Source organism: Montipora capricornis, chromosome 11 (genome assembly GCF_036669925.1).
Source record: "Montipora capricornis isolate CH-2021 chromosome 11, ASM3666992v2, whole genome shotgun sequence".
Lineage (NCBI taxonomy): Eukaryota > Metazoa > Cnidaria > Anthozoa > Scleractinia > Acroporidae > Montipora > Montipora capricornis.
Window position 1 is genome coordinate 9,672,189 of NC_090893.1, and position 19,058 is coordinate 9,691,246.

General features: G+C 39.8%; 2 protein-coding genes across 8 annotated transcripts in view; one reads left to right on the top strand and one right to left on the bottom strand.

Annotated features, from left to right (window-relative positions):
- The window catches only part of LOC138022880 (uncharacterized), a 65,579-nt gene extending 51,067 nt beyond the window's left edge, over nt 1–14,512 (bottom strand). The window contains exon 1 of one of the 3 annotated variants that reach the window (XR_011126665.1): nt 14,288–14,512. Coding sequence is in view for 1 of the 3 variants with exons in the window: in XM_068869880.1 (XP_068725981.1) it covers nt 14,288–14,363 (76 nt within the window). In the remaining 2 variants the exon portion in view is untranslated. Of the gene's footprint in view, nt 1–2,400; nt 2,815–14,287 lie in introns of those variants that run through there. The other 2 variants (XM_068869880.1, XM_068869881.1) reach the window with 2 other exon arrangements.
- A 4,228-nt stretch (nt 14,513–18,740) lies between these two features.
- LOC138022878 (receptor-type tyrosine-protein phosphatase S-like) overlaps nt 18,741–19,058 on the top strand; it is a 199,015-nt gene continuing 198,697 nt past the window's right edge. For all 5 annotated transcript variants that reach the window (XM_068869866.1, XM_068869868.1, XM_068869867.1 and 2 more), the window contains exon 1: nt 18,741–18,871. In XM_068869866.1, coding sequence (XP_068725967.1) covers nt 18,763–18,871 — 109 coding nt within the window. In that variant the 5' untranslated portion in view covers nt 18,741–18,762. The remainder of the gene's footprint in view (nt 18,872–19,058) is intronic.

Here is a 19,058-nt window from a genome sequence, read left to right on the forward strand (position 1 = left end):
GTCTTTACTTGGAGTTGTTTTGTTTTCTGTCTTTTGTTTGTTTCGTTTTACGTAATTTCTGATTCGGTACTTGCAGAAGCTGCCCAATTTTTCGACAAAACATTCATCCCAGACGATGAAATAATACGCCGCACATGTAATTAAGGTAAATATGTAAGATTTAGATAACAAAATTTTGTGCAGTACCACGAGGCGAAACGTGACTCGGCCACGGCGGACGTTTACAAGAAAATATTCTCACCTTTTCAGCGATTTCAAGGCTTGGAATTCCATCCAATGAACCAAAATCCTTTTCTTTATCCTTTCTGGTGTATTTAGTGTTAAATTTAGGTTCAAAAACTTTAACTAGACCCTCCATGAGGGTACACTGGGTTGCCTGTGGTACGTGCAGCGTTCCACGCAATTTTTTTCCAGTTTGGGGGGGGGGGGGGGGGAAGGGAAGGGAGGGTCACCCAGAAGTCATACCAGAAGTCATACCAGAAGCCATACCAGCAGGGGCCCCTTGGCTCACAGGTCCTCACACGTTCGTACGACGAAACAGATCCTTTTCTGAGGTTAAAAACCTGGCTACCGGCCTATTAATTAATCATTTGTCAGAAAGACGAAATTCCTGTCCTCTTTAAAAAAAATTGACATGCATTGCTTACGTGTGGTAGTGAAGTAACACAGCGATTTATTCCATAAAGTCAAGTAAGCTGTGTGTTGTCTTCCAGGAGATTCAAGTTGTCCTTGCGTAACATGTAGCTCTAACAGTGCACGATATTGTTTTGGTATTGTCTATCATTGTAGTGCCATGGTAGAAGTCTTGGGTAAATAGCCTGAGAAGACATGTGGTTACTAGCAAAGTACTGAGCCCAGAAAGATTGAAGAAAATAAATGGGAAGTGAAAAACATTGTCTTCTGGGATGACATGTTGACAGTTGTCTTTGCGGAATATGTAGGTCTAACAGTACACGATATTGTTTTGGTATTGTCTATCATTGTAGCGCCATGGTAGAAGTCTTAGATAAATAGCCCCTTGAGAAGACATGTGGTTACTAGCAAAGTACTGAACCCAGAGAGATTGAAGAAAATAAAAGGGAATCGAGAAACATTGGCTTCTGGGCTGACATGTTGATCATGCAACTTCTTTCCACCACAAGTGTAAGCGTGCACTGACAGCATCTGACAGCTTTACAAACAAAAGTTGAAAGCTGAAGTTGAAAGCTGAAGTTAATACCTGTTCGGCGGGGTTAGTAAGAAATATACCACTCAGTAACAGAAGCATAGGACCGAAAATTCTATTTTCATGCTATCAACTGCGAACCAAGCAAGATACAGATTTTGTTAGCTTGCTTTATGCAAAACAAATATTGATGTAAAAGTAAATAAATATGGATACACAATTTTTAAGAAGAGCAGAAGGAAGTTTCAGGACGGTCGATCGAGAATAAAATATTTTGCCATCGGTAACAAAATCTACGACATGAAAACAACATTAATTTTGAACCACGAATATAAAAAGTTACCATCAGCGAAAAACAGTTTGGGAGATTTTAGTTGTTTTGTTGTAATTGTACAAGTTTGGCTGCACCGAGTAAATCGCACATCGAATTCTGCGGGTGCTCTGATCAAGTTACCGCGTTATTTTACCGCGGCATGTTTACTCGCGAAACAGTGAAGCAACTGTGTCAAATGATGCCAAGCTACCGGGTTTTTGTTTTTGTTAGTTTTCTTTTTCTTTCGATTGTTATAAATTTTGACAAGAAATGAGCGAATTCAACACAAAGATCACAATCGCCCAACTCTCAGAGGTTCTGGTTCATCGTTTTGGTAATAGCAGCTACTTTATTATTCATTAGCGTCACAATCTTTTGCCGATTTTGGGGGTCATTTTGTTGAAACTCAAGCACGCTTCCAACAGACCTGTTTATTTTCGTGACTTAAGCGTTACCACAAAAATTCTCCCCGTATCACATTTCCACACGTATGCAAATTTGCTAAGCTCGAAAATTACACAACATGATAACTTTACAAAAGCTGGAAATTTCACAGAAATATTTTCCACCGAAACATTTATTGAAACAAGCAACATATTTGCTATAAGAGGCAAGAAACCCTTCCTATTTCAGTTGCGTGCGTGCAAGTGAAACACACAATCACAAAGCTGATGCAATTAAATAAATTTCTGACAGTTCACATTCAACCCTTTTCGAAAGAACCTTGACCGTAAATAATAAAGCACAAAAGAGACAACAAGCTTTCATTCAAGTAATTTTTCCCTGTCACATTTACAATTTTTTTTAACCTTTGCAGAGTTGAGTACAAAATGAATGTTACTTGCCAGACAAACAGGCAAACTTTAAATAGATGCGACGTCAGTAAACACTGTGAGACACACAACAGAGATCACAGATCTACCTGTGGTGTTCGATTCCTTCTCTGTCTTTGTTGAACCCGTAAGTTACCAGAGAAATTTCCATTTGGTTTCAGTGTTGTACGTAACACCACCTTAGGCTTGGCGAAATATTAGAAGTACAGCATATTTTGATTTCGGCTCGACGGGCGAAAGATTCACGCTGTCGAAGTCCATTACTCGTCGCTTTTAAGATTCCAGATCTTTATGTTTCACCGCCTGTCTTGACGTTCCATTCTTGAGCTCCATATGGGTATATTTTCTTTAAAGATGTACTAAAACGCCATTCGCGTTACAATGACTTCCGACGCCATTATACAGGTTAATTGTGCAGAGCAAGCTACGCATTACCCCAGCCCCCTCAAACCTAACAAAATACGCACAGAAGACTCTATGCACAAAGACACCACTTAGCAGGGGAGTGACAGGCGAGACTTTTACCGACACGGAAAAAAATACTAAAACGGAAATCTACCCATTTTCCGACTGGGTTTGGCAACCCAGTAATAAAGCCGCGACGTGACCGCGGCGACAGAGCGCAAAAACCGCTGATTGGCTAGAGAATAATGACGTAAAATGGCTTTTTTCGCGTAACTGCGCCTGCGCAAACTCTTAAGATTCGAAGTGATCGAGACAGTGGTCGAAGTGGAGAATAACACTCTAACATTCGTCAAATTTTGTGGAAAGTTAGCCGACTCATACCCTGGGTGCCAGAGGAATTTTTTTCAAGGTCGGAGAGAACACTCAGCGATTCCAAATCAACGGTCGAGGACACACGATTGATTACTTCGCAAGTCTGCATTTCAAGTAGCAATGCGTCCTCTTGTATCATTTTGTTGGTTTTGGCTACTGTGAATTTTCTTGACATTGGGTGTTGGTCTGCCCCCAGATTGTTTAAAAATCTTACAGAAACCAGCGAACTGGCAACGAAACTCTTCTTTGTTCTCGGGAACTACAGGAGCAACTTGGTCTTGATGGACGAAAGGTTTTTGCTTTTGAAAATAAGTTTGGCTGGCCGTTGTACGTTATTGAGAACTGTAACGCGGTCATACAACTTTGATCGTATAAAATCGTCCACTGGGTTTCTTGCTGCAGATGAACTGTGAGTGAACTTCAGCCACAAAGTTGAATTTTCTTAACACCTGGGATTTACAATTTCCACGTCACGTAACCTTGACTGTTAAATGCCATCGATCTGTGCGAGGTTTTTGTTGCTGTTCCTCGCAAATATTTTTGCAGAAACCATGATCAGTTGTGGAACAGCCCAGAAAAGTACATTACTGTAACAGAGTAACCTTATTGGTCAACTTTTTCACATTTATAATTGTAAGTTTGCAAAACGGCTACAAAAACATTTGTGCAGTAAATCTTTGGAAGCATGCAAACACTTCAGGTACATTATATAATAATAATAATAATAATAATAATAATAAGCCTTACAGCTTTAGTTAGATGCGTACCCCTGACTGAAAATTCTTTAACACTAAAAATTAGTATGAACACCAAATAATAATTATTAACAATTATTATTCGCCGCAGGCAAGGTGAATATCTGTTAATAAAAACCGAGATGAAGTTGAGGTTTTTATTCACCAACATTCATAGAGTCTAAGGGAATATCGGAAACAATAATTTAAATTTGCCTGACAATAGAAGCAACTCAATTTCTTAGTAAATGATGCCATCATGCAAATCGCCTATTACATAGTTGATTATTTGAATAATACACATTTTCTTTAAAACAACTAATTTATTCGTCTGTCACCTCAACAAAACAGCTTGTGGCTATTTTGAAAAACCGCTTAGGTGATTATCACGTAAGAATAATCATCTCAATGACAACCAATCAGCGCAGAGAACTTTCAGTAATTATACTAATAAGCATATAATTCCTATAGCACAAGACAATAATGAACAATAATATTATTATAATTCCATGAGTGCATGTTGATATGAGATCAACCACTCAATTATATCCATTAATTATTGTTTTATTAAATTTTCATTTGATTCTTAACACTTGGACAAATTTAAAGCCAATCAGTTTCCAGCGTGGTAACACTTGACGCAATCAGTTTCCATATTATGTCATACTGTATAAGAGCTGTTAACTGAGAGTGAGTGAACCAATCAGAAAGCTAAAAACACAGTATCGGTGGTTCAAAATTTCATAATGTAAGGTATTATCTTTCCCCTTGTACTTACACTGTCATTATTCACTTTCTGTGTAATGGTTTTATCATTGTTTTTGTTTGTTGGAAATGGTAGCCATACCTGATTTACGAAGAAACTGAGGTTGTGCAGCAGTACAGCAACCTACTTTTACTCTCTGCAGATTAGCTTTCTTGGTTCACGGAAAACCCTTTTCAATATTGTAAATACATTGTGGCATGGAAGATATTTTCAAACAGGTCTGGAGAATGTTCACCACCAAAATTTCCCATTTTGTCTGGATCATATAAGTTCTTTCCTCCTTTTGTTTAGTGGTTGACTAGTGACTTGTGAAATTGTATGGTGCACAAGAGAGCTAAATGCAGTGTCTCCTTTAGTTGTAAAACATATATTAAAGGAACACAAGTAATATTGTCATTGTTGTTGAGTAATGTTAGGATTTAGTACTGCCAGTGGTATTACAAGTGTCTCTTTTGAGTGGATTCCCCAATTTTCTGCTAACTTGACCCAAACAGATATATATAGGTGGAGAACAAATTCGGGAAAATGAAAGGAAAAAATACTAAACATACATCAGTTGATTATTACAATACACTATTTGTTTTGTTCAATATTATTTGCACTAGAAAGAAAATTAACGACCATAAGAATTAAGTCTGTGATAAGGAAAAGTTTGTTCTGACTAAAACCTATATTGGAAATTTAGGCATTTGGGGTGCTTTTTCACAGGGTTACATGTGCATGGTATTAATTTTTATGTCAGTCCAATATTTTTCTTGAAAACTGTGTTGTCTCTATAACTTTGTCCTTTTTTGTGAAGCATGACATTTTCTTCTCTCAATTCAACATTTGATTTTTGTTGCTGATCTTGTTTTTCCTGCAAAAGTGTGTTATGTTGAATAATAATTATATTTGTTGTATAACTGTTTTTGCCCCCAGCAGCGCATGCTCTCATTGGTTACTTCAAGGTCACATGACATCTAACAATAACACTTTTGCCGTTCAAAAGTCTCTGAGCGGGCACCAGTGCAAAATCTATGACGTCAGAGGGTAACAGTGCACTGTTGCCCGCAAATGTTGACCGACGACCACCGTTGCTGTTCCCATTGCATGTTTTCCTATTTGTGCTATATAACAAATCACTTAATGACTGGTCTCTCAGGAAACAGTTCATTTTGTTTCCCTCGTCTGCGCCTCAGGGGAACATTGGAAATTTTTAGGGAAACAAAATGAACTGTTTCCCTCGGGACAAGTCATTAAGTGTTTACTGTTAGGATAATAGGAAAATTATTGACCTTGGGTGTTCGGTGACACAGCTACATTGTAGAGCATGACCATTATGAAAATGATATCTGTTTTACCTTATTATAGTGAGCTAACTTTTTGGTGTGGTTTTCTCACAGGTCTTGTAATAGGCCAAAAGCAATTTGAGAAATTCATGGGGTTGTGCATCGCATTCAATGCAGTTTGTTCTGTGCATGTAAATAATAATATGAAATAAAGCATGTTTAGTGTGTTACTGATTACAGCCAACAGCCTGTGGCACTCAATATAATGCTGTCAGTGGTGTGTGTGTCTTGGTGAAGAGAGGGGGGGGGGGGGGGGTTAGTACTGCAAAGGCATTGGCATGTCATTGTCGTAAATGAGCTAAACCCAAATACTTACCTTCATGTTTTTTTGTGAAAGTTTTTGTTTTCGTTCTTGATTTTTCTCTGCTTAATATCCAGCTCCTGCCTTTGATCCTTGAGGGTTTTCTACCTGTCTGACTAATTCTGTGTAACTTGGTGCTTCAGTTCTCTTGGCAGATTTTTGGCACTGACAAAGAAGGGGGCGTAGAATCTATATTGAGGGGTAGGGAAAATTCAATTCAGGGCAGACTATTGTAATTTTATTCCATCACTCACCTTCATTGGTGAAATGTATTCATCCATGTGGCAAATTCTGTAGTCTTTGTGAGCCAGTAGCAAGTGGCCCTCAAAATTTTTCTAGTGTGGTGAACTGTTTTGCTGGCATCAAAAGCCAAAAAAAGCGCTTTGCACATTGAACTAGAGCACCTTTGCTGACATTTTCAGTCTCTAAATGGAAAAAGCAGCTTACTTTGTTGAATTAACTTAACTCGCCCTTTGCAAAGAGTCCCATAAACTTGAAAAAGCACACAATCCCCCAGCAGTCAGATGTGACAGTTGACATATTTTATTTTTAGTTACACAAAACATAGCAATGAACGTTGTTAAAGGGAAAAAATAACAGGGTTTGTTGTCAATATTTGCCGCTGTTTTAAATATAACAGGCAGCCGCTCTGTCGCCTTGGCTTATAAAGCGAGAAAACTCACATTGTATTACATGAACAATGTCGACAAGATAGTAACTCGAAGTTAAAAACATACATGTAAGTTATATGCATTTCAGGACAACTTACGACCCCAAAACCTCACAAACTATATCGAGTGGCGTGAAAGTATAAGGCACTGGACTTCGCTTTTCTGTGTAAAACCAGTTACAACTGTGAAGACGAACACTAGCGGTAAAAAACCTGCTTCTCTTCAAACTTCGATTTGAAAAAGTCTCTCTTGGTGTATGAAATCGGAATTCCACCTTTAAACACCTCTCAAAAATTTTCATATCAACGAAAAAAAAGTCATATTTGATATGTTTCGCGAAAACAATTTACCTCCAACATATCTCTGTTCTGAGCTTAAAGAGTAACCGACCACCTTAAGAAACGCAAAACTCTAAACAACGAACGTCAAATGAAGCTTCGAAGCTGGTCAAAAACTCTATTGCTTTAGGCGAACTGGTTTTGGTCCGATCTCTTCCCTGACGGCTCTGAAGCATCGTTGAATGATGGCAGATTCAGATCATCTTTTTGCAAATTTTCTCAGAGGAACGGCAGCGGCGTGACAGCCTCCACAATGACGTGGTGGATTTTGATTTGTCGTCCGCCATTTTGAAAATGGAATGGCGGCAACACAAGTATGATTCTAGTGCGCATGTCTAGCGGTTTTTGCGCTCTGTCGACCGCGGGTTCAAAAACTTTAATAAAGCCGCGACGTGACCGCGGCTTCAAATGACCTGAAGTAGAATGCCCATCATGTAGGCGTAATAAAAGCTACAAAGACGAGATTTTCAGGGAAACTGGGGCCATATCTCCCCAGTAAACACGCTAAATTTCACAGCCATCGATGAAAATGCCGGCATTTTATCATCTTCAGCGCTCCCTCACATATTTTGTAAAACTCGCTAAAAAAAACGAAGAAGGCTTGAAAACGTTTGCAATTCCGTGTTGACCGAGATTCTGGCATATTTCAACAACCACACAATCACACACGTCGCCATTCAAGCTTACAGCATCTACATCTACATTTTTATAATTAATTTGCAAAATTCTATAAGGAAAACTTGCAAATTCCAGTGCAAAGTGTAGATAAAATGAGTAACTAAATGTGTGCAAGTAAGGTAATAAAGACATCATTGGCGATTTTTCTTGTTATCATCTTCTATTTCGTCAGAGTTACGGACGTATAAAAAAAATGGACGCCAGCTCCATGGACCATCCCTGTGGACCCGGTTTAATCTTCGTGGACGCGATTCATGGATTACCCCTGTGGACTCCCCCTCATCCTGTAATTAAGTTACAAGCAGAAAAACCTTTAGACGAAGGAAAGAAGTGATCCTCACACTTATCTGGCCAATTGAAACAATTGTCTCTTAGAGACACCTGAAAATTCAGATCAGACCTCCACAACCCCGTTGCCAGAGTCTCTCTTGTAACCGGTTACAAGAGAGAGTACAACGTAGATTTGATTTGATTTTAGTGGTGTACACCACTAAAATCAAATCAAATCTACGTTGTATCGGCTCTTGCTTAAAATATTTAGTTTCTCAACTTGAAATAACGCCGATCAGATCAAGCCACTGATCCAACGTACACCGACAGGAAGATTGTCCACGGTTGCTTGCTTCAAAACTCTACAAGAGAGACCCTGGGAACGAGGTTGGTGGTTCCAAGAGGGTTTGAACCCATGACCTGTGTGATGCAATGCTCTACCACCTAATAAGCTATAAAGAGGAGGTCAATTTATTGGGGTCATTTGTTCCGCTGAAGGACTCGATGAATGAAATGAATGTATATTTGAAGTGCAGGTTATAGATGAATCCCTTTGGAGCCACCAAATAGGTGGTGTAGGTGTCTATAACAGACAATTGTTCAAATCAGTAGCCCATAACTTGGAGCGAACAACAGCCCTATATTCCTGTCTCCGCGTTTTCACAGACCGTATTATTTTTAGATTGAATTTCCCGCGAATGAGACTCCCGCTGGAGTCCGAATGACCAATCGCAAGAAACTAACTTGACTTCATAACATCACCGAACCGGAAGTATCTTTGTTTTTTTGAGGAAAAGGTAGTCCACAAAAATAGATCGGTCTGCAAAAATGCCATGACATAGGTTTAGTTTGGAAGTTGTTCGCTCCAAATCATGGGCTCCTGCTTAAACTGTCCAGATGAGTGCGAAGACCACTTCTCTCTTTCATCTTAATATTTTCTGCATGTAAAACGTGCGGAATTTACAATATGAAGGGTGGTCCACAGGGGTAGTCCATAGACCCGGTCCATAAAGGGGTCCATGGACCAGGTCCACAGGGGTGGTCCCTGGACCTGGGGTCCATGTTTCTTATACGTCCTCGTCGGACATATTGTAAACGAACTCTCGATGCTGTATAAATTTATATTGCATTGCACTACATGCCGCAACGAATGCACTTGAAGGCAATGTTTGCGTCATTTTAGGTTCTTTTTGGTCAGATAAGACTTTGAAAAGCGGTTTGATAAGCTCGAACCTGCCATTTTCGGGGTGTCTTGAAAACAAAGACTCCTAAGACCACTAAAGCCTGGTTTTCAATAGCAGCGCAAGCACAAGCGCACGCACAAGCACAAGCATAAGTAGCCTATGCTGAAAACGAACGGCGACATAAGCATTAAATGACAACCACGGCATCCTTCATTTTGTTTAAATGCTCAGAGGTGGAGAATCTGGAACGAGTGCTTTAATTGGCCAGACGCGTAGCAAATTTTCTTGTGCTTATGGTGCTTTTCGTTTTCACACGACGCAAGCGAATGCAAGCATAAGCGCAAGCACAAGGAAAAGGAACAATTTTGATCCTTATGCTTGTGCTGATTGACTAGTTGCGAATTACTACGCTTTAGCTTGACTTTTCAATTAGGAATTGTTGCTGTTGCTCTAAACTGAAGAGAGAGGGTGTAAAGATTATAAAAAGATTATCAGATTAGATTATCAAACGGAAAATGTGGTGATAGAGATAACTGTGCATATATTTTCAGGTTTGTTTGCAAGGCTTGTTTATTTACTGCTGTCAGCTCAGAGGTGTTTGATCACTGTTAAACTGCATACGCTAAAGGTAAAGGTAAAGTATCTGTTACGAGCCAAGGAAGGCCCATTAGGCAAGCGCTTATTTCCGGTTTCCGTAGAATGAAGCGACTAGGAGTATTTATACTCCCCCCTGGATGGATGCTAGTCCATCGCAGGCATTACGCCGGTACCCATTTATACACCTGGGTGGAGAGAGGCACCGTGAGAGTAAAGTGTCTTGCCCAAGAACACAAGAAAATGTCCCCGGCCAGGCCCCGAACCAGGACCACTCGACTAACCATGAGGCCACCTCGCCTCCCACAAAAAAACTGCATACACTAATGACGATTAATTTTGTACTTTATGCAGAAGCATAATTATTTCCATATACACTATACTGCTTTCTGAGGCTAGAAACGGGGACTCCGCTTTTATGCTTGGCTAAATCTATAAATTCGTAAATTGTCTCTATGTTGCAAAGTCATTGATTTATGATTTTATGGCGCGTATTTGCGGACCAAAATAGATATCGTCATCCACTATTCAAAGGGTCATTAATTGTTCAATGTACGACCCAGATCGACCTTCAGCATTCATAAGGAAATATTCAAGCGAAGATTCAAGACAACTCGTCATTCACGATGACATTCAGCATTATCAAGCTTTATCAGAAACGATATTCTATGATCTTCGACATGCGAACCAGACGATTCATATCATTCATTTGAAGACTGGGCCCCAACGGAGTGGGGAATAATTAATTATGTGTTTTTTGATTTATTTAAATGGTTTATGAATAATATAAAAATGCACAATCTGTGAAATACTCCGTATTTTACATTGGAAAGGAATTGATAAAAAAGGGTTATATTATTTACATCTCTGTTGAAGAAAGAAGAACGAAGAATAACCGGGGGACTGAGCCACTTACATTAATATGACGATTTTTCTAAAAAGTCATCAAATATAGAAAAATAATGAGATACAACGTTGTAAAGCCTCCTCATATAACTTCTAATAGAAGGAAATAAACTGCGCTTAAAGCGATCTGTGTTACACTTAAAGGCAGAAAGCTTGTTATTGTCGAGCAAAAACCGGTCATGCCCGCGAGCTCTGTTTTAGGGAATGAGGGAGGCCAGCTTACCGTCCCCACCTTGAATCTTTTTAAAATTAATACTTTGCTGCATAGGCGTTGCCGATTATCTTCTAGACGGGAACAATTAGTTTCTTTCAGAACTTCTCTATAGCTAAGATGAGGATAGATGATACTTAGAGCCCTCTTTTGAATTCGCTCAATCTTATCGCTCAGGTAGCTGGGGAAACTTGTTCCAGACGGAGCAACAATACTCCAGGATTGAGCTGATCAAAGTTACATGAATAGACATCAACTCATCTGATGAGAGACCACTCTGCCGTAAGACACGCAGTATGTTAAGTCTTTTTGCTGCTTTTTTCGTGATTTCCTTCATGCGATCTGACCATTTTAATTTGCTGTTTATATGGACCCCCAGAACATTGTGACTGTTGACGACTTCTAAGGGAGTGCCACCAATGGTCAGCGGGGATAAAATGGGTGGTTCACGAAAATAACGCACTCTTAACTCCTGTCATGTTCTGGGAATTTAAACGCATGTAGTTGGTATCCGAACACGAGGCGATGTAGTCGAGGTCAGACTGTATTGAGGAATCATTGCATCTTGGAATGATCTCAAAGATGGAGACATCGTCCACGTACTCCAAATGGTTGCACGTAGGCGGAATAAGATCATTGACCATAACAGGAAGAGTATAGGTCCTAGATGTCCCTTGAGGAACTCCAGCATTGACATTAGCCAACTGAGAGACAGATTCCCCTAGTTTCACTCGTTGTTTACGGTCAGACAAGAAACTGGGAATCCATGAGAGGATAGTTCGACGGACGCCCAAGTCAATCAGCTTCATGAGTAGAGTATTGAGGTTGATATATACGATTAAAAGCCTTACTAAAGTCTAGCAAACAGATGCGCAGGTGGTAGCCATGGGTGTCAAGTTTCCATAAACAGTGGTGCAAAATATCCAGAAGGCAATTATTTGTTGATGTGCCCTTCAGACAGCCAAACTGGTTAGGGTTGATTTTAGCCCAAATATCCTGAAACAACCGCTCAACGACAAATTCCTCAAAGACTTTCGAAAGGCAAGGAGTCAGTGAGATCAGACGGTGATCGCTTCTCTGAATTGCAATTGATGGTAACTCCTTAGGAATAGGCGAGATATCTGCTGCTTTCCAGACAGAAGGGGCGCGACCAGAGGATAGAGAATGGTTGAAAATCTCGGCAAAAGGGTGACCTGTAGCTCGTATGCAAATTTCTTCAGTACACGGCGAGGGGTGTTGTCAGGTCCCATAGCCTTAAAGGGTTTAAGGGAGAGTAGCTTTTTGTACACTTGATGGATATGTAGCAAAGGAACTTTTCTCTGCTGCTGGTAGAAATGCCGGTAGCTGGGTTAAGCTGGGATGTCAGCATTCATTGAGGTGAAGAAGTTATTTAAAGCTTCAACAAGTTCAGTGTTTGTTAATGGACTTTTTCAAAGATGGAGTGTGTTTGTAGCACGTGTAGAATCTGCTGAACCTTTTAAATAATTGACAGTTTAGACTTTTACAAACTCGTGCAAATATATTGTATCACCACGCTGTCTGCTCACTGGGATCGCTGTGGAATCTTAAGTTGAGAAACTGAATCTCACAGCGGACTTGTTCGAGAACCAGAGTCGCACTCGGCTATCGCCTCGTGCTACTCTTTCGCTTCTTTTGCGCTTAGCAAACTCCAGCGTGCATCCATACCTCGATAGACGCACGCATATCTTCCCGCCAACCATGAACCAATTAAGTGACGTTTTATAATTGCAAGAAAGGCGCAGTTATAAAATCAAAGCTCATCATAATGCTACAGTTATGTCTAGCAGGTGCGTCATCTCCAACTTGTCCACTTCGCTTGTTTTATAGCTATATATGGCATTATAAACACTATTTCGAGTCAGCTTTTATCGTGTATAAATGGAATTTTGCGTGCAATATCTGTCACATTTTTTAAAGTTTCGTCAACCAAATTCTAAAGCAAATTTCGCTTTCTCTCCAAACTTGGCGTAATGACAATACTCATCTCGTAGTCACGTCTAAGGACACAATTTCATTATCGCTGAAAAAATGCTTTATAACAGTCTCCACATGAACGATCACGTACCTATTCGCTATTCCCGCTGAGAAGCCACGAAAGGAAGAGGTCATTTTTAAGGGACCTCTTAGTTCATGTAAATTCCTCTATTATTTTGATCGTTGGAAACATATACTAATGCATTTACAAAGAAAGGGAATCAATTTTAACACTGACTTTTAGAACATGATTTGGTTGGTGAAATAAATATTACTCCGACCCAAAATAAAGTTTAACTTGAAGTTATTGTCATTGTAGAAAACTTGAAGCGAAGACAAAATGAAAGCGAAAACCCGGGAAGCAAAAGGAATCGCGTGGCTTTGTATTAATTGTCAAGCAAACGTTTTACTTGTCTAGCGTGAGCAATTACTTTCATAGCGATTTAGCCGGTCTTTTGTTATTCTGTAAGATGATTTACTTTCAAAGGAGAACTGTTTTGTCAAAAAGCGACTGACCACCTAAAAACGACAACTGAGCGGTCTACCATTATTCAGTTAAACGACGTCTTACAAGCCGATTTCGATCAGTGGCGCTCTTGTAACGAGTGTCAGATCATTACGTTCGACTCCGCAGTTACTCTCTTTTGAAATCCCGAAGTCAATTAGGCAACTGATGCTCACGGAATCAGTCGTGGATTCAGATACACTCTTTTCTTTTCTGAGAACCTTTTTCATAAGAATGTCGAGGCTGAGATTAATCAAAATTTTAGGATTAAACGAAGAACATACCCAAAGCTGAGAGCGGTCAGATATTAACGTCTTTATTTTGCGTATTAAGGATGGTTATCGGAGTCAGAGTCGTAGTCGGAGTCGTAAGAGCGCTTATGACCTGGTGAAAATCAAAGATCGGAGTCGTAAGTGGAGTCATAAGCTCGACGTAAAACTGTAGTCGGCCAAGAAGACAATAATCACAAATTCTGTTGGGACGCTTTTGTGGTTTTCTCATTGCATGATACACTGAAGAAGAACTTACAGTTGAACTTAGAACACCACACAACTTTAAGAACATTATTAAGAACGTTTTCACGTTCGAAGTGCCAAAACATTATAATGTTCGACCTCAGCCCCAAAATTAGAGATTCTTATTAAACTGAAAAAGAGTGTATAATATCACCATTTTGGAAATAATAGGCGCTCGATGTAATTCAGTCATAACAACATACCATTGACTAACTTGAACATTGAGGCAGACAGAAGTAGTATCACAGCCGGGAAGTGAAAACTTGTTTTGTCGTCCATGATTTGCACAAAGATCAAGAGCGAGTGGAGCGACGCAGGCTTGTATAGTGCACTGAGGAATCTCTCTAGCTGTGTTTTATTTCTTGTCGCTCTGTCTTGAGTAACCTCGTCTGACCCCTGAAGCTAAAGCGTGACTTGTCCCATAACGCTGCCATAAGTTTTACAGGTAGTCAACCCTTTGTTAAATTCCCCCCTCTCCCCTTTGTATTACCCTTATCAAAAGATTCCAATCCCTGAAACTGTGTCAGCCAAACAGGAACTTTTTTCGGGCTCCCCAGCCGGGAACAGAAATAAAACTGGAGCTAATTTACGTTGATCGTTTTTAATACCCGACTACTCACACCAGTCTGAGATACCTGCCTTTGCTCCAACTTTTAACATGTTTGTTTTGGTTTTCCCATAGCATGTCGAGGAAGACTCAGGCCAAGGAGTGAGATATTGAGTGATCCATCGTCCGGGATCCGTTGTGTGAGACACGAATTCGCGATTTGTTAAACGTGATGGAACGCGCGTGGCCTTTGAAATACGATCCTTGGGAAGGAAGTGAAATGTTACTTCCGGTAAGTGACGTCATCATATCATGAGCTGACAAGAAAACCCACTCACAAGCAAAAGTCACCGCACAAACTGCTGTTTCCATCGAAGGTTTTACCTTGCCCGTCCTTGCGCTCGTTCTCAGATCAACTGCGCATGCGTAAACGAACTGACTTCCGGTTTGAGAAAAAAGCTAAATTTCCGGCGGTTTTGAATTGAATTAATTTTTTTTTTACAGGGCACGTTTCACCCCCAAATACAGAATATAGCTAAGCATTGATTTGTTAAAATCATCTTTTTTGAAAAAGTTATGGGTATTTCAGTATCGTTTATGTCTTTAAAAAGAACATTTTTCAAAATAAAAAGAAAACTATGCCTGGCTGGATGCAAAAACGAATACAAATTATCAAACCATCGATTAAATACCCAAATTGTGTACCACGGAGACAAATTTAGAGTTTTCTTCTATTGGTCACGTGACCATGGGCGTGGTATGATGACGTCATATTCAGGGTCATTGGGTTACAAAAGTTGGAAACTGACCAAAACTAGACCCTCCGTGAGGGTACACTGGGTTGCCTGTGGTATGTGCAGCGTTCCACGCAATTTTTTTCAAGTTGGAGGGGGGGGGGGGGTGACCCAGAAGTCGTACCAGAAGTCATACCAGAAGTCATACCAGCAGAGGCCCTTTGGCTCACAGGTCTTCACACGTTCGTACGACGAAACAGATCCTTTTGTGAGGTTAAAAACCTGGCGACCGGCCTATTAATTAATCATTTGTCAGAAAGAAGAAATTCCTGTCCTCTTTAAAAAAAATTGACACGCATTGCTTACGTGTGGTAGTGAAGTAACACAGCGATTTATTCCATAATGTCAACTGAACTGTGTGTTGTCTTCCAGGAGCTTCAAGTTGTCCTTGCGTAATATGTAGCTCTAACAGTGCACGATATTGTTTTGGTATTGTGTATCATTGTAGTGAAATGGTAGAAGTCTTGGGTAAATAGCCTGAGAAGACATGTGGTTACTAGCAAAGTACTGAGCCCAGAAAGATTGAAGAAAATAAATGGGAAGTGAAAAACATTGTCTTCTGGGATGACATGTTGACCGTTGTCTTTGCGTAATATGTAGGTCTAACAGTACACGATATTGTTTTGGTATTGTCTATCATTGTAGCGCCATGGTATAAGTCTTAGATAAATAGCCCCTTGAGAAGACATGTGGTTACTAGCAAAGTACTGAACCCAGAGAGACTGAAGAAAATAAAAGGGAATCGAGAAACATTGGCTTCTGGGCTGACATGTTGATCATGCAACTTCTTTCCACCACAAGTGTAAGCGTGCACTGACAGCATCTGACAGCATCTGAAAGCTTTGTAAACAACAGTTGAAAGCTGAAGTTATTCCTATTCGGCGGGGTTAGTATCTGGATGGGCGACCTAAGAAATATACCACTCAGTAACAGAAGCATAGGACCGAAAATTCTATTTTAATGCTATCAAATGCGAACCAAGCAAGATACAGATTTTGTTAGCTTGCTTTATCCAAACAAATATTGATGTAAAAGTAAATAAATATGGATACACAGTTTTTAAGAAGAGCAGAAGGAAGTTTCAGGACGGTCGATCGAGCATAAAATATTTTGCCATCGGTAATAAAATCTACGACATGAAAACAACATTTATTTTGAACCACGAATATAAAAAGTTACCATCAGCGAAAAACAGTTTGGGAGATTTTAGTTGTTTTGTTGTAATTGTACAAGTTTGGCTGCACCGAGTAAATCGCACATCGAATTCAGCGAGCGCAGTGATCAAGTTACCGCGTTATTTTACCGCGGCATGTTTACTCGCGAAACAGTGAAGCATCTGTGTCAAATGATGCCAAGCTACCGGGTTTTTGTTTTTGTTAGTTTTCTTTTTATTTCGATTGTTATAAATTTTGACAAGAAATGTGCGAATTCAACACAAAGATCACAATCGCGCAACTCTCAGAGGTTGACCATTGTTTCTGGAAAATCAAAAATTTACTCTCCAAGACAAGGTTATTTATCACCAGGTAATTCCATCGTTTTGGTAATAGCAGCTACTTTATTATTCATCAGCGTCACAATCTTTTGCCGATTTTGGGGGTCATTTTGTTGAAACTCAAGCCCGCTTCCAACAGACCTGTTTATTTTCGTGACTAATGCGTTACCACAAAAATTCTCCCCGTATCACATTTCAACACATGTATGCAAATTTGCTAAGCTCGAAAATTACACAACATGATAAATTTACAAAAGCTAGAAATTTCACAGAAATATTTTCCAGCGAAACATTTATTGAAACAAGCAACATATTTGCTATAAGAGGCAAGAAACCCTTCCTATTTCAGTTGCGTGCGTGCAAGCGAAACAAACAATCACAAAGCATATGCAATTAAATAAATTTCTGACAGTTCACATTCAACCCTTTTCGAAAGAACCTTGACCGTAAATAATAAAGCACAAAAGAGACAACAAGCTTTCATTCAAGTAATTTTTCACTGTCACATTTCCAAATATTTTACACCTTTGCTGAGTAGCCTGCGTGGCAGGCGCTAGAAAGGATCCCCTTTCTAGCGCCTGCCACGCAGGCTATTTGCTGAGTTGAGTACAAAATACCGGTAAATGTAAATTGTCAGACAACTAAGATGCGACTTGAGTAAACACTGTGATGCATTCTTGTTGGCGTTCGATTCCTTCAATGTTAATTTGTTAAATCATAGTTAGTAACTATGGTTAAATCCATAAAAAAATTGCTATTTGATTTCCGTGTTTTATATAATACCAAGTTAGTAAAATATTAGAAACAAAGCTCACTTGATATCCAAAGGCGAAAAATGAAATTGTTGTCGAAGACCATTACTCGTCTCTTACAATCCAGATATTTATTTTTCAGCGCTGTCTTGCTCATCCAATTGACGATCCATTCTTGAGCTCCATGAGGGTATATTTTGTTTAAAGATCCACTAAAACGCCATTCACGTCAATGACTTATTAGTGAAATTTCCAATTGTTATACTGGAAGACTGTGCAGAGTTGAGAACAGGTAAATACAAATCTGACAAATAGCGAGACAACTGAGATAACAGATCCACTATATGGATTCCTTATCTGTCTTTGTTGAACCCACACTGAGTTACCAGAGAACTGTTCATTTGGTTTGAGTGTTGTACAAAACACCACGCTTGGCAAAATGTTAGGAAGACTGCTCACTTTGATTACGGCTCGACGGGCGACAGATTGTTGTCGAAGTCCATTACTCGTCGCTTCTAACATTCGACCGCCTGTCCTGTCCAGTATCCAATTCGCTTGCCATTATTGAGCTTCATTAGGGTACATTTTGTTCAAAGATCCCCTAAAACGCCATTCGCGTTACATGACTTTCGACGCCATTGCCGGTTAAGTTAATCGTTCTACTGTGTCCACCAGAGAAATCTACGCATTTCCCACTACCCTCTCGATCCTAAGAAAATACGCGTAGAAGGCTCTATGCACAAAGACACCACTTAGCAGGGGAGTGACAGGCAGGACTTTTACCGACACGGAAAAAAATAAAAAAAAAAAAAAGAAAACGAAAAATAAAAAAACGACGAAATTAAAGACAGATTCCGACTGGGTTGGCAACCCAGTAATAATGCCAAATTCTCGGAAATTACTTAACCATTACATCCTTAGCAACGCACCCCAAAAAATACGTCAGTGGGCCCTTAAACGTGATGGAACGTGCGTGACGTTTGAAATATGATCCATGCATGATATCAACCTCGTTCCCAGGGTCTCTCTTCGTTGCCGTTGACAATGGAGGCAGAGAAGAGAGACCCTGGGAACGAGGTTGGCATGATTTATGTTTACTTCCCGTCAGAAGATGTCAATCATGGTGGGAGATACGTCGTATTGCAAGGCTCTTTGTTTCCAGGTGATTTTCTGTCTTCTTCTGGCCCATTTATCGTCTGGTAAGTAAAACGTAAGTGACTTTTACAGTTTAAGGTCGGTATCACAGTAATTCAGGGGGCATCCTACCAAGAAGTGCTTATTTTGCAGTTCGTTTTGTGGCATTTTTCCGGGTTCGACGCGCGCGTCATAAGTACAAGCTACTCCGAATTCCAGCGGGGAGGTAATATTTAAGTATTTTTGCTGTAG